Consider the following 23,868-nt stretch of genomic DNA (forward strand, 5'->3'; position numbering starts at 1 on the left):
GGCACATTTGATGTGTTGAAGAGAGGAGTTTTGAGCCTTTAGTTTGGAAAGCACATGATCTCATTCAGTTTTAGAAAGCCCTGGATGTGTACTCAAATGCCTAATATAAAAATTGTCTTTCATTCTTGCCAGGGATCTGATCAATCCAAAGCACACTGCTCTCTCTGACTGAAATCCAAACCTCTGTTGTTGTCAGGTCACTTGACACTCACACTTCCTCATTTTCCATACCAGATGAAAAGAAAAACAGAATATGTAACATATGTAGTAGATTTATTTTTACTTTTAGTTACTCCACAAAGACATAAAAATTAAACAAACATTTGAAATCATGAATGACATTTTAAGTTTGTAAAAATAGACATTATGCACACTCTTATTTTCAAAAGGATTTTCCGATTTATGAGTTTTATCAATGGAAAAATATTAATACTACACATTTCCTCCATGATACCTGAGGAGCAGAATTATATTTTGTGCCCAAAAATAATTCAGGAACTAACCTTGAAAAGGGTGCAACACTTTTTTTTTTTAATCTCTGCTTTTGATATGGAAATGTAAGTAATAAATGCAGTGGCACACACATTTTTAAAACTTTTGAGTTCTGAAACAATACTTTAAGATATTTTGAAAAGTCTGTGAATGTGTGGAAATTGTATTTAAATCTTTGGAACCTGTGAATTTTTAAAATAAATTTAAAGCATGTATAATGTATTTTGATTCCATATTGTACTTGTATTATAGGCTTCTTGCATTATAGAATGGGAAAACTACATAAGATTGTTTGTCTCTGGTTTGTTAATTTTTTGCTAGTCTTGTAGACTTGATATAAAATTTTGTAGATTTTTCTACTTTAGAGCAGGTTCAAAATACCCCAGTAAAGAATTTATGACTTGGATTGATGTTTTCTAAAAGTGCTAAGCATGGTTTTACCATCACGTGTGTTTATGTGGCTGGCACCTACCAGAAAACAACATAATCCTTGACAAGTTTCAGAAATTGATTACAAACGCATATTCCTTCAGCTTTTTGGTTTTTTATTCCTTAAGACTTCACCAGGCTTTTTAATAAAAGACCTTGCCTTTGCATATTTTAATTAACATTTATTTTCAAGTTGTCCAAGCTTTAATTTACCGGCAATAAAGATATTGTGATGATATTTCCCCATTGTTTCTAGTATGGAAATTGAAATATGGAGATACAAAAATCCAGTATCTTTTTTTGCAGAAAAGTTTTAAAATTTGTTTTCATTCTCAATTCACAATGAATTCACAATTCCTATTAGAGTGTGAGGTTCTTTTTCCAAAAAAACAATGTGTGTGTGTGCATGCCTTAGAACAATTTTCTGCAAAGTGATGTGAAAGTTGCTATCATTTCAAAATCATTAAGACAACGTAGAAGTTTTGTTTTGCTTCATGCTAACCAATCTTTATTATACTAACCATTTATTGTGTGACTTGACATTTTGTTTTTTATCACGGTTGCTGCATCAAAAAAAGAAGGCTCTATAACCCCAAATTCAGAGCAAAGTAAGCAAAACATGTTTGGGGCATACATTAATTATAGTTGAATAAGAGCAGACATGAACAACTGCTTGTTTTGTACGAAACATGTAAAATTGCTGCTTTTCTAATCAAGTTTCTACATTTGTAGCGGTCCAGCCTGTAAGACTTTGATGGCGTTGGTGTTTGCACAAATACTTAATTTACGTTTAAAGTAATGTCTTGCTAACAGCACTTATGTATTTTATATATATGTGTGTGTGTACATAATGCTGTAGCATTCATGTAATACCTCAGCTGTTTCACTTTTTGTATTCTAGGAGAGCTTTTTTAGTTTATACTTCCTTGAGTTATATTTACAGTTTCAAAACCAATATTTTAGCAGAATTTTGCTGGTATAATATACTATTGCCGGCTAACAAGGACTTCTGCCTCTCTCAGAATCCCACAGGGAAAGGTTGAAAAGCTGCTACTTTGGATTTAGGCAGGAGTCCTGACACTCGTACTGCGGTTCTAAGCTGGTAAAGGCTTTTTGTGTGCATGCATACATTTGTGTGTTAACCTAGGACTAGCATTTTGGGTAAACCGTGACTGTTTCGTATCCCTCTGGAGGCCTCATGCGGGCGCGGGCGTGAGCTTCACAGTACAGCTGGCCCTCCACAAAGAAGTAGCCTTTTTGTTTCAGGTTGAGGTCGCAGTCAGAGCACACGAAGCATTCCGGGTGCCGGTATTTATCACGTGCCTTCACCACTGCCCCTCTGTATGGGAACAAGGAAAAGAAAAAGCCCCAATCAATTCATATGAATTTAAATGAGAAAAGAAACTGCAGCAACCCGGACTATTATTAGGTGTCCCTGCCCATGGTAGGGGGGTTGGAACTAGATGATCTTTAATTCCCTCCCAACTCAAACCATTCTATGATTCTATGATACGAGGTATGTTCTAGGTATTTATTTTAAGGCTTTACAGTTGTTCAACTTGTGGTTTTAGAAACTACTATATAATTTAAGGTTGGATGCTGAGTTTGAGTAGGTGACATAAAATGCTGTAGAGTTGATCACATAGTTCATGAGCACTGGAAAATTAAGAGTTTGAAGAAACCAACATTTGGTTACAAGACAGAAAGCACAGCCTAACCTATCAAAAGGGTGACAAAATGACTTTCAAAACCACATCACTTCTTCTTCATGTGTGTGTTTTCTCAGTTCATCATTATCTGTGTTCTTTGCTGAAGTTAGTGATGTCAATTGGGTAGAAATCTGATAGTTTTAAAACAGATCTACAGAGCTTTCTGGATACTCCCACTGGGTTGGGAGAAGGATGCTTTGCATTAACAAGAAATTTTTGAGAATTCACAGCCTGACACAGCACAGCATGCAGGTTTCATTATGTAATTGTCAATAGTTGACTTGCAAAAGGTCCCGAGAAATCTTGATTAAAACCTCAGTGGTACTTTGTCAAAACTTATATAATCTGTATTAAAATTCTTGAAGGTGCAGGCTATAATTTGACATTTAGAACAATATATTTTTATATCTCTATTCTCTAGCAGCATTTGGGAACGCACTTCTGTAATTTGCAGTGGTGTTTGAGGATGATGTGTGCTTGAGCTGGGGATTTCTAAAACTAAAAAGAAACAACTTACAGAATCCCACTCCCACATTTGTCACACAGTGGCACTTTCTGGACACCAGGCATGGCAGTAGGTATCTTTGTTACAGGTGCTTTCACACTTCTTGTTCCCATAGGGCGCCCATCTGAGAAACAAAACAATCCTGTTATGTACAGGCTAATATAAAAGCATCTGATGCAGTTAAGTATTTTCTGCACTTTTCTGTACTTTCTGTACTGTACATACACTTCTGGATGTATTTACAGGCTTTCACTTACATGAACAAACTAGTCCCACTAGAAAAGTTTCATAAGCCAGATTCCACCTCTTCGGAATCAGGAGAAATATTGTGTAAGCTGTAGCCAAAAGCAAGTCCAAAAGAGATTGCATAGGCAGTGCTCTCTGCCTCATGGACATCACCTAATTCTCTGAGAGTAGGTCTTGGATATAGCAGAGAGGGTGGAGCATTGGACTTTAACACAGAAACATGACATAATCAAGACCTATTGTCAGAAAGCTTCTTTTTTATGTAACTAACCGTACAACAATTTGGAAAGATTAGTAACATGATATGAATACAAAATAATAGCAAAATACAAGAAAATGTGAAGAAAGATCCCACAATGATATATATGTAGACAATTGAATGTCTTTATTCCTTCTCTAGTAATTATTGATATATAAACATTAAAATTTTAAATATTACCTTTTAGGTTATATTTTGCTCTTTATTCTTACTGTAAATATAACAAACTTGCAGCCATAAATAATTTTCTTTTCAAAAATTCCTCATTTGAAGGAAATATGACTATAAATTATATTGTCTTCTTCAGTTTTTATTTAGAATGAAGAGGAAATAGGTTTTAAGGGGATTTCAGGGGTTGATTTAAATTCCTCCTTTCCTGGATAAGGAAGAGGGTGTTTTCTTTCTTGTTGTCATGAGTATAAACAACCCAAAAATTCTCACAGACAAAACTATTGTTCAGTTAAAGTCAACTCTGAATATTAAAGATGTTAAAATCTGAGAGGAGATTCTGGAAAATGTGATCAGCACCTGCATTGTATTCACAGAGGAGACTGCTTGCTGTACAAGCAAGGAGGGGAAATGGCAGGAGACTGGTGTGGTAGCTATAAGGTTGGGAATGATTTGGGCTCTCAGAAATTCTTGTATCCCTAATCTTTCTTATTTTCTTCATAAATTCCCCCCTCCCACAAACATTTAAAAATCATTTGAACAGGTAGAATATGTTGTTATTAACCACCTTCCTCGGAGACTAAATTCTGGAGCACCTTAAAGGAGCCAGACTGGCGCGGCTGACTGGGCTCCTCCTGGTTGGCATGCAGCATCTTGTACACATCAGACTGAGACACTGAGTTGGGAGATGGGTCACTGTGTTAAAGAAGGAAGAGCAGATAAAAACAGATTATCAAACATAACTCTAAAGCAATGTCTCTACCAGGCACAGAGTATGATTCAGGAAGCAAATATAAAGACATGTTCCTATGACTATTGAGAAACTTTCTTCCAGGTTGCATTGCTTTATATAGCCTCTTTTTGACTAAAAAGTAATGAAAAAAAATCAGTGCAACTGTTACAAAAATAAATCTAGAAACTAATTTAAATATTTCCATAATTACTGTTTTGGCTCTACTGGCATTTGAGAAAAGACCATTTAATCTCAAAGTAGTTTCATTCCAGTAATCATCTGCTGTATTACCAGGTGCTCTCTGCTATGGTATCCAGAAGTTCCCTTTTTGCAGCAGCTGCTCTCAAGAATGTTGTTAAAATCACAGCTCATGCCTTTACATAAGGTCAGCCAAAACCTAACCAGTCAAATCCTTTGGGAGAACATAACTTCTAAGTTAGCTCGATCACTTGGTAATATGGTGATTATTTGGCTGAGAGAATTGTTATTTATTAAACATATAGAGTTTACAACAGGAGTGAAATAAGTATTGCAAAATAGGAAACACTGTAAGGTGAATACTGAAAAATTGATGTTCTATTTCTTAATTTAATAAAAATAAGACAAGGATTTCTTTTGCAATGGCAGTGTTATAATAAAAATATAAAGCAATTTATTGTCCAAACACAAGTTGATGGTTGAATCTCAAATGACCTGTGAGACAAAGATTTTCCTGAGAATATTTTAAGAGGCATTTTAAACTCTGCTGAATATTTCCAATTGTTCATGATAAATGGCATCCTAAGTAGTCAAGAGGAAGAGTAGAGGTCTAAATGCGCTGACAGGAATTAGACTGAATATGTAGCATTTGTAAATGTCATACACTTATTGGGGATAATCAGAAGCATCCAAATTTACTTTGATGAAGTCTCTTGTCTTAAAGCTACATGCACAAATGTCCAATTTAAATTTTCTGTTGCGACTGGCTTACTACTGTCCACAAAGAATTAGATTGGGTTTTCCTTTAAATGCTTTGGTTTGTTTCTCCAGGTAGCATCCAAGCTGCCAAATGGCCCAGTAAGAGCAGCAGCAGTTGGACATTGACCCCTGTTGCTTAAGTGAATTTTTTGATCTTCATCAATCAGTAGATTTCTTTGAGCCATCTTTAAGCTGGTGAAAACACTGCCAGTTTCTCTTGTCAGAAGCTTTTAATGAATAGAAGTAGTGTAGTTTTTACAGTTCTTGACAATGTTTAATTAAACCCCTGAATTCTCTCCTCTTTACTAAAATATTTATAAATAGAAAGCAAGTGATAATGCAGTTACATACAGAAGGCAAAAAACCCAGACACAAATGTGTCATTTTGCATTTCTTAATGCATTCATAGTGAAAGCCATCCCACAGCAAGAGACATTTCAAACCTGCATAGAGAGAGTAGGCGATGTCACAGGCAGTGTGAAATCTGATTACTTTGGGCTTAATCCATTATTTCACAATAATGCAACAGCAAATTTTTCTTTTATTGTTCTTTAATTGTTCTGATTGAGCATAAATATTCGAGCAATAGAGTAACTTCACTCTGAAAAGACTTAATGAACTACAGTTTTCATTAAATAGGATGAACCTAAATACTTTTATATAAATATGGTTTTTTTTGTTAGCAACAGCCAAATTCGGCAAGGTGCTGAAGAAGGCTCAAAGGTGCCAGTGATTATTGCTTATATAAAATATTAGGAATTATCTTTAGTTTACATCATACATGTTATGAATTATTTACTTAAGTGCTGTTGTAAAACAGGAAAATAGGTTACTATTATGCAAAGATAAAGATAAAGCAACCTAAATGGTGAATTCTTTCCTAAAAAAATGAATAGTGCTTTTAAACTTTTCATTGTATAATCAAAATTTTTATCCATATACATAAGGATCCTACCTGGCTTCAGTTGTGCACTGAATAAATTTGTAAGTCAGACATGGATTTGTAGGCCTACAGTAAATTCTGTCTCTTTTATACAAGATCTAGTTGTACTGAATGAGTAGTCTAGAATGGGAGTTAAGTATCTAGAACACTATAACCATTTGTAATATTTCCTAATCTTCACAACCTGAATTTCAACAGTAGATATAAATTTATTTATTATTATTATTTTATTAATTATTAATAAGATGAAAATATTAGATCATTACTAGATATCTATATATCTATATAATGATCTATATAGTTATATATAGATAATATAATAGTTTATTTAAAAGTTTTAAATTAGGAGGGAGTCAGAGTCTTGATTTGGAGTGGTCAGTCAGGTAATAATCCAGGTAGTATCATAGTTTTTTATTTATTAGCTGCAATTCTAAGATTGTTACCTATGAAATATTTGCTTGTACATTCTGAAGGACTCCTTTAATACTTTGGGTTAAAACCCAGAAATTACTAATATTTTAGTGAAAATATTGAATGGTTTTAAATGACTTGGTTTCTCTATAACCTTTTCTCCCTTTTTCATAGAAACAGTGTGATACTATTTTTTGGTATATTTTAAATTTGTGTATTCATAAATATTATAGATGCCACTCTAATTACCTTATGACAGGTGTTTCCCCCAGAGCTGTAGAAACTTGGCCTTGCAGTGTTTCCATGATATTGTCATCTGAGTACAACTGCATAGGTGTGTTAAACTGGGCGTGCACAATCTTGACACCGGGAAGCTCCATTTCCAGGGGGACATTAGGGGCCATCTTAGACACCGCTTTCAGCTCCGTGGGGCAGATGGAGCTGACCGTGCTAATTGAAGAGGGGGTGCTGCGCCCACTGCCACAGTCCAGCCCCGAAGGAGTGCTGCATCCACTGTGTCCGTGGCCAGAGGGCAGGAAAGGGTGCAGCGTGCATGGCATTACAGAGAGTGAAGACAAAAGGACAGGGGTACGGTGATGTTAACAGCGCTGAAAAGCATAAATGGAACGAGTTCCAAAAAGCAAAAGTACAGAAAGTAGAGAAAAGCAAAAGTACATGTAGACATTGATGATAGTTTTCCTATAAAAAGTATCTATCAAGGCCAGCTATAAAGTAGTCCTTAAAATTCTGGCATGTATTTTCTTTAACGATAGTGAAAATCCTTTGATAGATGAAATAATTCAGTATATAACATTATTTTTAAATTCTAGGTTTTATTGAGGAATAATTAAGCCTCCCTAAAATTCTCTGTTCTAAGTGAGTAATTCTTATAATCTATAAAAAGGGTAGGAGGCAGACTTTATGTAAGTTGTTCATGTCAGAGACAGAATAAACACCTGCAGCACTGGAAGAATCCTAGACGCATCATTTCTGTACCTCACAATTCTCTCACTACACTGCCAAAAAACTACTATGAAGTAGTGTAAAATAATGAATGTGACATTTCCTAATTTTACTTAAATTCTACAGTAAGATATTTATGAATCTTTTAAAACTAGTTTAAAAATTTTCTTTAAAAAAAGTATTTGTTGATCATTGCAAAGAAGAAAAGTTATTAAAACATCCAGGCTTACTTTTGCTTTTCTAAATTACAGTGTTTCCAGTAGAATGTAAAGTGGTCCTTCACAAGAACAATGGGTTAATTCAAAGAATTAATCTTACAGCTTTTGAAGTAGACTTTACACATAATTTATATATAAAAAATAAGAGGTACGCTTTTCAAAAATATTAGTGTTTCTTGACATGACTGAAGTAACTGTACACAAGTTCAACATACCTGGAAAAAGATTAGCAAAAGAATGTGAATACTAGACCTGAAGTCTTTTTCAGTATTGCTATTTTGAACACATCAGCCTTGTCTGCATAGTACCTCAGAGGCTTTCTTTGTTAAAGGGTATTTCTTTGCTGTGAAACTGCACACAACCAAATCTTTCTACAGTCATTGGTTACTATTTGTGAGATATTCTGAGCTGTGGGACAATAAATGCTTCATCTCTGTCCTCCAGCCTGATATCAAGGTTGTGGATGGTTCTTTCCAAGCTGTGTAAACGTGGGACAATGCTCTGTTTCCCAGTTTGATAGTACAGAACTCTGCCCACTAGCTGCTCTTGGGTGGAGTAGAAAACCCAAAACTCTCCATTTGATTCAAAGCAGAATTTGTGTAGGACCGCTTTCTCAAAGTTATAAAGGATTTTTTCATCAAAGACACATCAAACAAAAGCATTCCTGAAATGGTAGGCAAGCCTTAATGCAAATATAGTTGTGCATCATTACCAAGCATGAGTCAGCCAAAAAATTCACACAGGACAACATACATATTTGCAGTATTTTCTTTTAGAAGAAACAATACCACCATTAGATCCTACAGTAGAATAAGTTCTGTCAGTGCTAATTGTGTTAGTAAATGCAATGTAGCAGGAAAAGACTAGAAAAAGCACAACTCTCACTCTCGCTATATGAAGCCAAAATAATATTAAACAGAATAAATTATAGGAAAAAAAAACTTATATATTAAAGACAATTTCCAGTTAGTTTCACCAGAGTAAAGTCCCAAATTCTGTCCAATGTCCAATCCATTAGCTCAAACCCACAGTCCACAATCACGTCTTCTTTTAGTCCGAGTCCCATTTAGCCTCTGCTGTCTGTTCTAAAGGGATATTTATAGCCGAGGTGGTGGTTGATTTTTTACTGTGTTTAGCAGTGGATTAAGTCCAACTGATGAAGATTAGTAGAAAACTGTGACAACCAAGGTTTTGTAGATGTAACTCCCTCTGTCAGAGATTCTGCCCTTTGCAAGTGCAGACCTTCCCAGTGCTAGAATTCCAGACAGATCTTGCCCAACTGAAGTTCTTAAACTTGTTGCATTGCGGTTGGGGTAGTTTTTGCACTTTATTTTCTTCATCGTATATTCTGGTAAAAGGCCATTTACTTCAAAATTGTCATGGAAAATACTACGTCATTTTCATTTCTGAATTGTGAGATTAGGCTTTTGATACTCATTTGATTCTTCATAAATCTAGGCACTTGTAAAACGGTACCTGGTGGTCCCAGAGCCAGCTTTGTGTGGTACCTAGTGGTCCCACATACTGCTACGGCTAGAAAGGATAAAGGATCACATCACAATATATTTCATCCCTCAGGCCCTTTTGAGCTTCCTTATGTTTTTATCCACAGAGTTTGCATTGGTTTTGTGCCCTCTGTAATAATGGAAACCATCACCAGTTAAGACAGAGGTATATTACACTAAAATAATGGCTCTAAATAGATAAGATTTTCTGCTTTGCAACTTCAGAAATCTATGGCATCAGTTTTACTACTTTTAGCTCAGCAGTAGATTGTCCTCTGGAAAGAGGTCTGCTGAAATGCAAATTTGAAATCTCTGAATGGCCCAGCTTGTAACTCTCTATCTTTAGCTAGCTTTTATTTATACGTAGGCTTTTATTTATATGTAATAACTAATATATATGTACTACGTAGCTATCTTTTATTTAGCATCTTAACAAATTACACTGTGTTTGTTCAGAAGAAGTTCACAGTGCCAAAGATCTGTAAGTGTACAATGACTGGTGCTGCGCTGTAAACTGAATCATGGCTGCAGTTACTTCAGACTCTGATCAGTATAACTCAGATGGGAGTGTAGATACACTTTCTTTTGGAAAGAGGAATTTGAATTTCAAGCCTGAGCTCTGAAAGTCAACAATTTAATTCTTCTTGTTTGTTTGTTTGTAATTTTAGCATTAGGCTGTCTAGTACTATAAGTAAATTTCAAATGCATCAGAATGCTTAATTAATGTCAACGGTGAGTATCTGTCCATTAAAAAAATAACACCATGCATCAAATCCAGCACAGCACTCAAAGTTTATAACCTGCTTCGGCCTGAGATTATGAAGGGTTTGGGCCGAATATTATGCTTGTGTTCAAAGTAGTTGATATCCTGTAAAGAAAAAGAGATAGAATAGCTTTTTTTGGCCTACAAATGCTCTTTCAGTCATAATGCTTTCTAGTTTAAACATAGCTAACAATGTTTACAAATTTTAACCATGAAGTAACCATGTTTAGCTTTTTCATTCCTGGTGCTCAAAATACACTGTAGTGTTCAGAAACATGCAGAGTAGAGTGCAGTTACAGGGGAGAAGGTTGGAGTGTTGCAGCCCAAAGCAGAGGGCACATTTTAGCTACCTGCAGCATTGCTACTAGAAAGCTGAATGGATGGTTCTTGGTGTTGGAAAAAAAAGTTCCTTTGATCACCGTTTTTTGGATAATGAATCATCTCCTGAGTTTCAGAAAAAAACAGCAAGAGCTGGACTTTTAAATTGAAACCAGAACAGATAATGATATACCACAAATGATGATGTATCATAAGTAAGTACCAATACTCACTTTTGTGCTGAGTTAGGAATGAGACCCCTCAGTTGTCCATGAAGCGCGTCTTGAATATTGCCCGATGAATAGAGCCCAATTGGAGAATTATAGGAGGAGCTCACTACCTGTCTTTTGTCATCAATATTTGCTGCTGCAACAAAAGGCTGGGCCCTTCTGTTGTGAGCCGTACCAATAGGCTTGAATTCCTGTACATGATAGGCAGACAAAACACACAGAGCTACAATGCACACCAAAGCTAGCCATGAGTAAATCTGACAACACCAGTATTGTTAATAACTGCATTTTTACTTTTGCAACTCTGTTATTTTTTACTTGGTGCAAGCATATTATATTTTTCCATGAATTTTGTATCTGTTACTTGAGCCATACACATTAATTTGTCACCGCCAGGAAAGCAGAAGGCTTAGAAGAAATGGGAGGGATGAATGTTATAGTGACCTTTCGTATTGGTCACCAGATTTAACACAGTTTACATTATTCTTTTAAAACATTTAATGTATGCTTATCTTAATTTCTTTGCTTTAGTGCTAATCTCTAGCTTCTTCATTTTCATCACATAGTGATAGGGGGACTTCCAAAAGTATGATTTTATTGCATGTGTCTTACCTAGAAAACACATAATTTTTAATGTTTATTTTAAGTGAAATAAAATCTTGAACATACAGCAGATTGAGGACATTTTTCTGAATGTATTTAATTTTTAAAGCATATGTATGTATCAAAAATTGCACTGCTCTATAATTTAATGTGAAATCATCATAAATAAGTAAAACCCAGAAATGGGCAAATTTGAAATCATTCTACCTATGTGCCCATATTCTGCCATTCTTTTTTTGTCATATACCAGGATAATTTCTTCAATTTGTGGAATTGGAAAGGATAAGGTCTGGAAATAAAATCTTTTATGGTTTATCAGATATCTTAATATGTCCTTCTGTAGTGGTTGGCCAGGAATGATAAAGACATTTGACTGCATGAAAATTCACTTGTTTGTATTCTGTGTATTTATTACTGTGTTGTTTGAGGTCCTTCCAGCTCAGGTCTACTCCTAAGCCTCAGAAATAAGGACTTTGAAAAAAAATAATGTTGTCATCTGCTGAGGGTTTTCTCCTTTTTCTCAAAGTGAGTGAAGAACTGCTGCGGTCCATCACATTGTCCTGATGGCATGTAACACTCTTTGGAAACAGTGCTGGGAGAGCATTTGAACTTCCATCCATATGGAATAAAAAGCTTTTGTTTCTAACAAAGAGGTTTCCACAACCCAAATTGGTCTTTTCCTTAGAAGCTTGAACTTGCAATGTTAAGATAGCAGAGGTCATTAATGCTTCAATTTTCATAGAAATTTTTTCTAGTTCTCCAGTTTGGGTTTGGTATTGAGCACAATTGTTATACAGCAGTTTAGGATCAGACTAAAGAAAAGTCATGGATATATAGAATATGCAACCAGAAAATGCAAACAGTAAAAAGCAGTTTTATTAAATGAAAATGTTTAGCAGCATTGCACTTTAAGAGGCAACTGAAAGCAGTAATCAGATAAATGAGCACAAAGCTTTTACTTGCAATTCCTTCTGTCTGTCTGATAGAACAGAGTTGCAGTTAACAAAATGTATTAGTAAATGGAAATAATCTAATGGTTTAGGATCATGGCTACTTAAGGAAAGATATTAATGTCAAGGTATTTAAAATTGATTCAAATCCCTGTATGATACAAAACAAACCAAACCAACTGTGAACATTGTAATTTCATCCCCATATTTCATTTCTTATAGAGAGATGAACAGAAGATGTGGCATCATAACAGCATGTTTACAATGTAACAGTTGTGAAACAACTTGCAGTTAGTGAGACTTAAATTCTGCTTTCCTTATCTATTATTATCATCATCTTTTAATATAAAATGTCAGTGACAGAACATACAGCAGCAAAAATAGTCCAGCTCTTGTGTTTATTTGATATCATTGAATCTGTGAAAAGTCCTCTTTTAGTTCAAAAGCTAAATGAGAACTGGAAGTTGTTGAAATTTCAAAGTAGCAATATTGGAGAATTACAGTACCTCATTTATTAATTATTTTTCCCAACCAACTGATTTTTTTGCCCGGCTAGCTACGTTTTTGCATTGGTACAGGTGTCAGGAATAGAAATAATGTAGTACCAAAGCCTGCAGAAATGCATCTATCACAGCTTATATGATGGCATTCCTTAGGGTAATTGCTGTGACAGAGCACAGATGTGTACATTTTGGAGGTACCATGTGACTAAGATCTTTGTCTTTGAATGCTGTTATGAAGAGAGGTAGGTCCTCAAAACTAGCCCAGCACAATTGTATTGTTTCAAAAGTTGATTATAAATGGTAATAGACTAATAACTTTTTAGAACAATGGGTTGTGGTTTTCTTAGATTTTAATACTTATCTACATGCATAATATATCTCCCAGGAATGAATCACCTCCTTCATGGCCAAAAGTCTAGTCTGACTGAACGTTCAAAGTTAAAAGACAAAGATAGAAGTAAGAAAGAAAAGTTCAAATAAAAACAATTCAAGAGATTGTGGCAATGAATACAAAATTATTTTCAAGAGGTTAAAGGGATTGTAACAGAAAACATTTACGAGTCATCCTTCTTTTACATTGACAATACAGCAGAAAACATTTAAAAGTAATTTTATGATAAAATTTGCCATGTAATGGTTTTGTTTTCACTTTCTACTTATATTTGTTGAGAATCTTATGTTCTAAATTGCCTTTATTCAGAATACAATGTGTTTGTACTAGTAATTCTTCAAGTGGTCTGCTATTTCCAATTATTTATCCATCACACTATAGGTTGCTCCAGACTATCAAAATCAGGGTGGCTGGTTTTTTGTGTGGGATTGTGTAGCTTTCAAGAGTGACTCTCAGTCAGCCACTTACAGCTGTGAATTAGAATTTTTGCCTCAGTTTCCTCTTAGATTTAAAAATGGTGAGAGCTTTCACTGTGCTCCAACAATTGCCTGTATCAGTCTCCAGGTGGCTTTTGGGAGATTCTCAGGCTGATTCAGAAGTTTGCTACAGTGTGAATGGTCCTGGTTCCATAGCTGTATGTGGGCACAGTATTTAATTGTGTATCAGGTTTCACATAGCCATCTCCATGAATCTGTAGAATAATTTTCATTCATTGAAGCTAAAGTAAGCATTCTTTGGCCAAATATTTGGCCACATTGCTGAACAATTTAAAATAGGGTTTCCATTCATTTGTAAGTATCTTTTATTAGCTTACAAACTTGAATTAGATACTTATTAAGAAGATTGTGTAAGTCACAATTTTTGATTGTTATTTAGTTGGCTCATAATGTATTTTAAATAACTGACTTCTCTTAATGTTCTTAGTAAATTTTAAAATGTCTCTTTGATGACAATGAAAAAAGCTGATACATTTATAAGATCTATGAGCTTTTGATTAATTTTGGTTATTATTATATAAATAGAAGTCAGTGGTTTTCCATTTCTACATACCAGTAAATGTATGCAATAAATTTTTTGGATAAAAGAGTTTTATGTTTGAAGTAATACATTACTGCTTTTGTGTTTTTCTCCATTCATCTTGGCTTCAGTGCCTATATTTATTATTAGAATTCAGCAAACTCTTATCAGACTTGGACAGCACAGGTTGTAGTTGTGCAAAAATTTGTCATTTGAGATTCAAGAAACTTTTTCTGTTTTCTATACTGGTATACATGCTTCTGCATCACATGTTGTGACTAAATATGCTGTAAAATTTAATATTAAATTCCAGAAATTGTAGAAAAATAGCCTATATGTATTTTTTATTCCACAGGAGTGGTGGATACTCAGCTGCAAGAATTTAATCTAATATGTAAAACATTCCAGGGATGGTTTAGTATATTTGCTTGCAAGCATTGCTACTTTTTGGATGCCCACTATTTATGAAATATACTCAGTACTCCTGAACTTCCTAGGAATGAAAAAGAGATATACTGAATGAAAATGCTGCCTGTTTAATCTAGGAGAAACAGTTTTGGTGATTGCTCAGACTTTCAGTAGTCTGCCAAATAGCACTTAGTGAAATCTTGTGATCTATTTTTAAGGAACTGTCCTTTTTAGGAATGCAGCTTTCATGCAGAGGGATTGCTCTTGTGTCATGCATGCCTGCATGGTTTTCTCTATAGCTTTTTTAGTGAATTTGTTCCATTGCTAGTCATCCAGTGTGTATCCTAGCTCTTCCACAAGAATATGCATTTAAAATAGTTTTGTTTCTTCACTATGGTATTTCTGCTGCTGAAGAGGCTATATTATTTCTGATGGAGTTTGCTGTATCCCTTAATGCAAGTTTTAGATCAGAAAGAAGAGAGAGAAAACACTGAAATGCTATATTCATGTTTGGGAGCATCTCCATGAAAACAGAATAGGTGGAAGTATTTATTGCACAGGGTTTATTGAAATGGAATCCAGACTTACATTTCTTTTCCCTAGGATATCACAGAATAAATACTTTGACATATTTGCTTTGAACCTGGCCTTCCAGGATCAGCAGAATATTCTTCCCTCCCTGCTCTTGAGATAACAGCAAATGTTTATATAGGTTAAAGAGGAATGACAAAGAAAAAAGAAATAAGGATGAGTTGTAAGTAGTAGCTAGCTAATTCACTATTAGCAATATGAAGGCTTTGACTCATAGTAGCTTTTTCTTTTTTTGAGTTTGAAAAGAGAGATGGCTGTCAATTGATTGGATTTGCTTTAGTCATATACAATGATCAATTCTTTCCTAGTCAGAAGTGGTGAGTGATTTGCTTATTGACCTGTACATGGGTCTTGTGTGAATATGTAAACTTCAGTTCTATGGCATAGTATAAAAATGTGTGGAGGTAAACAGATCCAGCATTTAAAGATCTCTCTGTTTAACTGACCACATCAAAACGAATTTTGTGATCTGATGAGTTCATCACTTAGGTACTTGGTATTTATTCCTGAATGAAGAACTTCCTCATATGACAGAGAATCTCTAAAAGACTTAAAGCAACTTGAACTGTAGACTCTTAAGGGAAAATGAGAATTTGTTGTAGCTTTTTAATGTTTTGTTTTGGTTACAGCTGAAAAATCAAAAGCATTGAGTTAGATAAAATGGTGCTCCTGGATGTCATAATCATGGTGGTTCTTAAGAGCTTAAACGGGCCACTTATGGATGAAGTTCTAGTTTTAGAAGTTCTAGAATTTTAATGACCACTTTTGAGTTTAAAAAGGCAAATGAAAGTGGTTGGGTAACTTTTCAGAATTCATACCTGAGGTTCAGCTTCCAAATTTATCTTGAAGGGATGTGCTCTGCCATCTTCTGAAACTTGTGGGGACCATAATTTAGTCCCTGCCCTAGAAAGAAAAAGAGGCAGAATTTAAATAATTTGAATTCCTATGGAGTTGTGTATGTCCCCATAAATTATAATGCAGCTTATAAATCTGCAGGCTTTTTCTATGCTTTTTTAATGTTTTGACATAAAAATATGTCAGTGATATGTAACTGATACATAACTGATACATATTAAATGTATTTACTTTAAAAAACTTATGTATGCTATTCACAATGCGAAATAGGTTGTTAATAGTTACCAAATGCAAAAGGAAAGGGAGATTAGTGCCTTTCTGACCTGATCTAACCAAACTTCTTAGTTTTTCCTTTTTTTTTTTTAATGGTTGCTAGAATTAATGTTGGGTCCTCAGAATATTTTATATGAATAATTGAATATCTTAGTAATACATTAGTAATAAGCCTAAACATCAATTTATTTTTTTAAAGACCATAACTTCCATGTCAAGCCTGCTTTTCAATGTTGAAGTGCAGTCTAAATTTGCTAAGTATTTGCAAGGGGAAATTGAAGTTGCACAGATGATTCTTTCAGTCATGTAGACAGAAGTAGCAAACGCGAAAATATCAGTTACAGTTCTGTTTTTATTGACAAAGTGAAATGTGGCAGCTAATTTTAAAGTAGCATAGTAGTAATGCTAAATATTAATGTGGTGCTGCTTGTTGTATATACATTTATCACATCTTGAAACTGACTTCCCAAGATAGTTGTTAAATGGCATATCAATCTGTAGCAGAACATGGAATTAACAGGAGGAATTTTTAACTATGGTGTGTGCTCTAGTAATTCAACAACACTCCTTTAAAAAAAAGAAACACTTTTGTATTTCAAAAGACATATTGTAGTCAGCTACCATAAAGAGCTGTGCCTCCTTGAGAGCCTCAAGCCTTGAGAACCTTGAGGTTAATCAGCCCTGTCTTAGTTTTGGAGACAGCTGAAAGAGTGTGCCAAGTGATTCTGATTTCAGGCTGAGCAAACACAGCTAGAGATGTGAAGCTGCAGGTTGTTTCTCTTCCTGGCTCTAGCAGAGAGAAGTGAGCACAAAAGTTTCTGGATTACCACAGTTCAGGTAAGACAGTGTTTCTCAGTTTTGTTTTGAACATTGCTTTGAGATTCATTTTTAGGCTTAATATGTTGTGACCAAAGAGATTGATTGGCTTTAAACTCACTCCTTTGTCACTCCTTATGAAATTGTGATTTGATGTTGTTTTCCCTAACTGGGATGATGCAGTGGTAGCTTTATGTGTGGTTGGGAGAAGGAGGCAGTGATAAGCACCGGTGGATGAGGGAGTGTTAGAGAAGAGAGGTCACTGAACAACTGACACTAGATGATGATTTTATCATTTCCCCAAAACATGAAGAACTGCTTGCTTACTGACAGTAAACAGAGGACTTGTGCAGTCAGCAGAATTACAGTGTGAATTATTCGAGAGAAGCTGTTCTTTTTGTGCCTACAAAGATGAGTTCTGGGGAGTCTTGCTTGATCTGGAGTTTAAGAGGTAGGTCTGGTTGCTTGTAATTTTAAGGATTTTGGAAACTTCCTCAAACTATTTTAAAGAGTTACACCATCAATTGTGCTGTTGATTGAGTAGTATCTTCTTTCAGAAACAGGCAGACATGTACACGTACCTCTCTATTTTCAAAGAAAGCTGATGTGTAGCTGCTTTGATTCTCTCCTGGGCATCATTATGTGTCATGTTCTCTGTGCCTAGACCATCAATAGCTATAATAACATCACCAGGGCACAGGTTGGCGGCTGAAGCCTTGCTTCCAGGTGTAATCTGAAAAGACCAAAATGTAACTGCTTAATCACCATGCATGCCCAAAAATTGATAGAGAAAATAAACTTCATCACATTCCCCTATTTCCTGTTGGACAGGGGAGGTATTTTGCCAAAGGCTCTGTAGTTCTATTGTCAGGAAACCATATGAATATTTTATTCATCATAACTCCAAATTAGAAAAAAATTGTCTTCACCTTTCTGCATTGGTGTCTACTCTGATTGCTGTAATTACTGTAACTCATCTTTAAATATTATTTCTCCACTGCCATTGTAAATATAATTTTCTTGAAAAAAAAGTTATGTTTTCACCTTAAAACCACCAAGCAGTAGAAAAGAACTGGTAAGAAATTGTGTTGCTGAACTCCTTGAAGTGCTTAGTTTTAAATCCCATGGCATTTAAGTAACAGTGGCCCTGATCCTTCATGGTGGTCTGTGTGGTGCAATTCATACTTTATGTACATGTGCCACCATCTGTGACATTCACAGAAATAGCCCTGAAGTTATCTTTCTATGCTTGATCTTTTCTTTTTTGTCTAGTTGACAAACTTCTGTATGGTTGTGAAACTAATTGAAATGCAACATAATTTTGCTTTAAAATAGCTATTGTAGAGAGGCCATGACCTTAGATGTTACTGAAGCTTGTTCTAGAATTACAGGCCTCTATTTGCAAGAGGTGACTCCTCCTTCCACCACAACACTTACACATACCACATACACAAGAGGTCTTAGGTCACTGAGTGGGATTTCCGTCCCCTACGTGTGTATTGCCATTTTGGGCAACTCTTGTTTGCCTAGACAGCAACATGAAATTGATGCCTGTAGCACTATAAACTTCTGAAATTCAGCTCTCAAACAGCAGAAGGGACAAGTTGGCTCATGCAAAGTAACATTTGCTGCCTATTTGTAAGTTAATGAATTCCAGTGTGAAGGCAAAAAAATGTCAATATAGTCTTATATCCAAATGCAGTTCTTTTATCTGTGGTATATATGAAATGAAAAAGCTATTGGGGAGAATGTTTCTTAGTATGGGTTGTGCTATAGTGAAAGCATGTGTTGTCTTGACTGCAAAACATGCTGTGGAGACATTATTCAACTCTGGTGTTTCACAGTTTTCCAGCAAAGGAAGAGAGTAAGCTGCCCAGTGTACTTCCAGCATGTTCTCAGCCCCAGCTTTGGTGAAGCTGGCAGACTTGTCTCTGAAGGGGACACTACTGTCAACATAAAGCCAAATAGATACTGTTTTTACTATGATTTGCACTGTGTTAGTATTGAAATAATGCCAAAATCAGTGAAGGGGGGTGGTTCTCTCCTCTTTCCTTCTCTGTTAGGTGAGTCTGAATGATCAAAGAGATTGTTTTGTGAGCTCTTTTTCTGCATTCCCTCGTGTAAACTTATTTTTGATATCACTGTAACAAACTGCAATACATGTGTTATTATCAATTCAGGCAAACTTTCCAAAGGGTGCTTGTGGCCAGCTTCAGGCTTTTGCACCCTCACCCTTCAAAAGAATGGACTAGTGTCTTGTGTGCTTAACAAAGTGTTCAGGTGCCTGAATTACCTGTTTGAATATGAATCGAGGAAGCTGTTTATAAATTCTAAGTCTGAAATTTCTAAAATTGTCTACTTCTCAAACTTCAGCAGCTGCAAGAGCAAATGATCAATACTGAGACCACTTATAGCACTACAATAAGACAGGGGTTGGAGGTATGATCATTCTTCTTCCTTCAATGTGGAATTGCTCCTGATTTGGCTTAGCATGTTGTGAATATCTCTGCAATGACAAACAGCAGCAGAATTCCTTGTGTTCCAATGTGACTGTTGATGCTTTAATACCTAACTGGGCAAACCAACCATTCTTGGTTCCCTCTCAAGAGTAACTTAGCTTGTATAACCCTTATGGAGGTTACTCTGCAGCCTATGTTTTACACATCACAACAAATCATCTGCTGTACCTGTGACATACTGCAGCAAAGCCCTGAGATAGTGATCCTGCCTTATAAAGTAGTGTGTCTGCCTAGCACAGTACATTCCCCTGCAGCTGTGCTGCTAGCAGAACATGCCCTGCTCTGTGTTGCTCCTAAATCCCTTGAGTTTTATAAGTTGCCAGCAGCTGCAGTGATACCACATAGATGTTTGAATAGGGTTACCATCATTTGGTGGGAACAAGGAGGGAAAGGCACAGGAGTCTGTATTTCCTATTCCTTGGCTGAAGTGATCCTTCCCAAGCTCCTGAGATGTCCCTTGGGCCTTAACACCTTAATGGGGGTGCTGAGCTCTACATGCCTAGGCCTGCTAGGCTGCAGAGCAGGCACCTACCCTGAAGACTACATTTTATACATTTTATTAAAAATAATTTTTTTTATTTTAAAAAAATTCCCATTTCATAGGAAGGGACCATGTTGTGCAGTGCAAGACATCATAGGTATGATATTGATAGTGTGGGCACCTCAATAATTTAAGTGGTGCTGTTTCTTAAAGACTTGTTAGTGACACATTATCTGTGTATTTTGAACACTTAGAATTGTGTTGTGACAGTAGGGTTTGTTGCTTGCTCACCCTGGCTTCATGAGGTAGATTCTAGTGTTGCTTTGGAAGAATTTTTGCCTTGCTCCTCAGGCCATGTCTGCATGGTATGCCTGTTACTCTGGTATCCTGGGTATCTTGGATTTGGATAAATACAAAAATATGTGTTGGTCATTCAGATGTCACAGACTATTTAACCACACGAGGGTCAAATGTCTCCAAGGAAACTCTGAAGAAAAATCTCTCTGCATCTGATAATAGACTTGTAAAGCTTATCACCTTACACCATCATAAATATTTCAGGCTCAGTGTTTTTTGAAGAGAGCTATGAATGTCTGTAGACAGAGTGGCTAAGCATGAAATTGAGTTAATATGAATACTTGCATTGTGATTGGTAAAGGTCTATAAAAATAAAATAGAACTTAAATCTAGAGTTGATAATATTTTACCATTCTCTCCAAACTGCACAAATTTCAATTGTTCCTGTAATCAGTTTCATTAATGCAATTTCTTTGCATCTATGCAAAGTTCCAAGTATTTTAATGTTTTCAGTCTTTGCAGTTAATTTATTGTTTCTGACCATAGTAGAATTTGAATGTGTTGATTTTTACTCCCCTCCTGTTCTTCCTCTCTCCCAGTGATCATGGTCTGTAGTTTTTGCATTTGCTTGAAATAGTCAAAACAGCAGAACAATTTTCACAGGAGCTTTTGAAGTGACATCTGTTCTTTAGACAGGTGGATAATGATCTCTTATGTCATCTGTCTCTCTTAACAAGTCCTGATAAAAGCTGTCTCTTGTTGAACAAGGACATAGCCAACCAATCTTAACACCTGTCCAATTATTTTATTCAGAAAATATTTTAAAATAATTTATATGTATTTTTTAGTTTTTCTTGTCAGGACAGTTAAACCTAGAGTGAATGGGCTGCTTATGATAACTTTTACAAAAGGAACACCTAGACCCCAAGAGGCAAAACTGGTGAATCTTTTGAAGTGCTCTCTATTTTTTAAGGGGTATTGCATGAACACTTAAGGAGGGACTTTTCTAAATGTATGTACTGGCAACAAAAATACTAACTTTAAACAAATTGACTGTTAATATTCTTAAACCTGAGCTAAGCAAATGTAACCTTTTTTTCCCATATCTATGTATTTTTATATATATATATTTCATTGTACTACTTGAAACGTGATTATGAGCATTTCTGCAATGGCTTATGTCTTGTGAGGCATTTGGTAGGTATGAGTCAACTGCAAAGTAATTTATTCTTTAGAAAGTTATATTTATAGTAACATCCTTTGTTATTGCACTTTTAAACTTCATTGCACTTAATCTAAACACAAAGAAAATACAAACCAGACACCGCTAAAATATTTTTCATTAGAGATAATGGAAACTATTTTTCTTTTAGAGGCCCATAAAAGGCAATGAAGGCCCCAAAACATCCAGAGATTTTTTTTTTAATTCAATGTTTCTGTCTCCTCTTTCTCCAAAGACTTTGCTATATTCTATGAGTAGTTGTTATGTAACTTCATTCAGTCAAATAATAGCATTTTAATTTTCTTCTATTTAAAATACATGATTTTTTAATGCTTTTATAAATCTGGAATGAATCACTAAGTTAATTTTTACTAGTTAATATGTGAAAAGATGGTTCTTAAACTTTCTATTAATTCTTGTTTGGAAGCATATTTACTGCAAGACATCACTAGTGGTATCCATCCTTCAAGGCTTTTGACATATACTCAATACCAGGCAAAGTGTATATAGTGAGTCATACTGTAGGGCTTTAAAAAAAAAAAAAAAGAAAACACAAAACAAAAAACCCCCTGCAGTTTGGAGGCTCAAGGAACATGTATTTGGTGTGTCTGAGGTCCTGAAAAGCAGCAGAAATACAAGGAGAATGAATTCTAGCCTGCAGTGCATTGAACCCAATTTTTAAAATATAGAAATTCTCAAAATGTGTACCCTGTCTGTTGAGCAGATCCACATCTGTAGATGCAGGGCAGCTGACAGTGTGTTGTAGGCTACATGGATCGAGCCACTGGTTTCTTGTATTGCAGCTGGTATCTCAAAAATCCATGAAAAAGAATCAAGGCTCAAATTCTTGCCATTTATCGGGGCAGGGAGGGCAAGGTAAACTTTTAGTTTCTAAATATGGCAAAACCCACCTAATAACCCACCCTATTTCCTATGCAGGACTGGATAACTTTCTAATAACTCACTCTTTTAACATTCATGAAAGTGAAGACTTTTAGATATGTAAAAACAGTTATTGTTGCCTTTACTGGCAAGAAACAGAACTTGGTTTAATTAAATAAGAGTCAGATTAATCTGCAAAGCACAAACTCTCAGGCATGAGGAGCTGCTGCCAAGCAGTTTTCTCCCCCATTGATCAGAGAAGCTAGTTGTGGAAAGCATAAAAGTGAGGTCTTGCTTTTTGTAGGTTTAAATGTAATTTTGAAAGCCGAGGAAATCATGCCAGAGTTTTTCTGCTGCCAAGGCACTTGAATTTAATTTTGAGACCTAAGTAGAAGTACAGTTAAAGTCTCTTAGACCAATCACAGAAACATGTCACACAAAACTTGTAAAAACTTAGTATTCAGCTGGCTTTCCTCAGAACTAGCAGCTACTTTTTTATCAACTCACAGCTTTTTCTGCATCTCTGAACTCCAGAAAAATAAAAGACAAAAATCTACAGCAACTATTGCATGGAATAAATAGAAAGGAAATGGCAAGAGTACATACCCTGGTTATGATTAAGGGTTGGTTAAAATCTATTCCTCCTGAGAGCCTGAATCCCCAGGGTGACGGTCCTTGGAGTACAACATTTTGTGGCATTGTGGACAGATTTTCCTTGTTACTGTTCTTTTTTCCTTGGGTCTGTGTGAGGAGTTGAGCTGTAGGAGGAAGGCTTCTGTCAGCAGAGCACCTGCCAGGCAGGGCAGCCGACCTTTTATACCTCCTAGGAAGTTTTACTCATTCCAAAGCTGTGGGCACTGCACTTTATCCCTACTCTTTGGGTGACGTCAGCCAGTCCCTCAGCTTCTCCTCCCACAGAGGGGAGTATCACACTCGGACAAATAAAGCTTGAATGCTGGAAAGTTTACAACAAATGCATCAACGTTATCTGCTGCTCCAGCGTCCCCCTCAGCCCAACAATCAGTAAGCTTCAGGATGCAGCGTCCTGGTTTCTTAAAGCAACCTCGTTGCTCACTTGATATCACGCTGTTTATGTTGCTGGTGTTTGATTCAGCTTTGCAATGCAGTGTATGACTTTGTACATGACTCTGGTTCCTGTAAACAGAAATACTAATAAGGAGATTTCCCTCTCAAGGTCTTGTTTCACATCT

The 23,868-nt window shown here is 35.7% G+C and overlaps 1 protein-coding gene across 4 annotated transcripts; it reads right to left on the reverse strand.

Moving 5' to 3' along the window:
* Positions 1-256: 256 nt before the first annotated feature.
* PDLIM3 (PDZ and LIM domain 3) lies at positions 257-23,559 on the reverse strand. 4 transcript variants are annotated; one of them, XM_059844645.1, is made up of 8 exons: positions 23,264-23,559; positions 17,838-17,989; positions 16,131-16,215; positions 10,853-11,040; positions 7,102-7,365; positions 4,377-4,504; positions 3,148-3,259; positions 257-2,260 (listed from the first exon to the last, which is right to left on the reverse strand). In XM_059844645.1, exons 1-8 carry the CDS (start codon positions 23,354-23,356, stop codon positions 2,071-2,073), a joined length of 1,212 nt encoding a protein of 403 aa, XP_059700628.1. In that variant the 5' UTR covers positions 23,357-23,559; the 3' UTR covers positions 257-2,070. The 4 variants fall into 4 exon arrangements, with proteins under 4 accessions (XP_059700628.1, XP_059700629.1, XP_059700631.1 ...); XM_059844646.1 differs by lacking the exon at positions 10,853-11,040 and adding an exon at positions 10,339-10,406 and having other exon boundaries at positions 23,264-23,558; XM_059844648.1 differs by lacking the exons at positions 7,102-7,365; positions 10,853-11,040 and adding an exon at positions 10,339-10,406 and having other exon boundaries at positions 23,264-23,550.
* Between the last annotated feature and the right edge of the window lie 309 nt (positions 23,560-23,868).

Source organism: Haemorhous mexicanus, chromosome 4 (genome assembly GCF_027477595.1).
Source record: "Haemorhous mexicanus isolate bHaeMex1 chromosome 4, bHaeMex1.pri, whole genome shotgun sequence".
Lineage (NCBI taxonomy): Eukaryota > Metazoa > Chordata > Aves > Passeriformes > Fringillidae > Haemorhous > Haemorhous mexicanus.

What these genes read in the sequence shown, in the direction of transcription:
- PDLIM3 (XM_059844645.1), bottom strand. Translation starts at nt 23,356, where the DNA reads ATGCCACAAAATGTTGTACTCCAAGGACCGTCACCCTGGGGATTCAGG. An exon ending in CTTTCTTTGAAAATAGAGAG is followed by an intron (nt 16,216 to 17,837) that starts GTACGTGTACAT and finishes TTTTCTTTCTAG; the next exon opens with GGCAGGGACTAAATTATGGT. An exon ending in AAATGTGGGAGTGGGATTCT is followed by an intron (nt 2,261 to 3,147) that starts GTAAGTTGTTTC and finishes GTTCCCATACAG; the next exon opens with AGGGGCAGTGGTGAAGGCAC.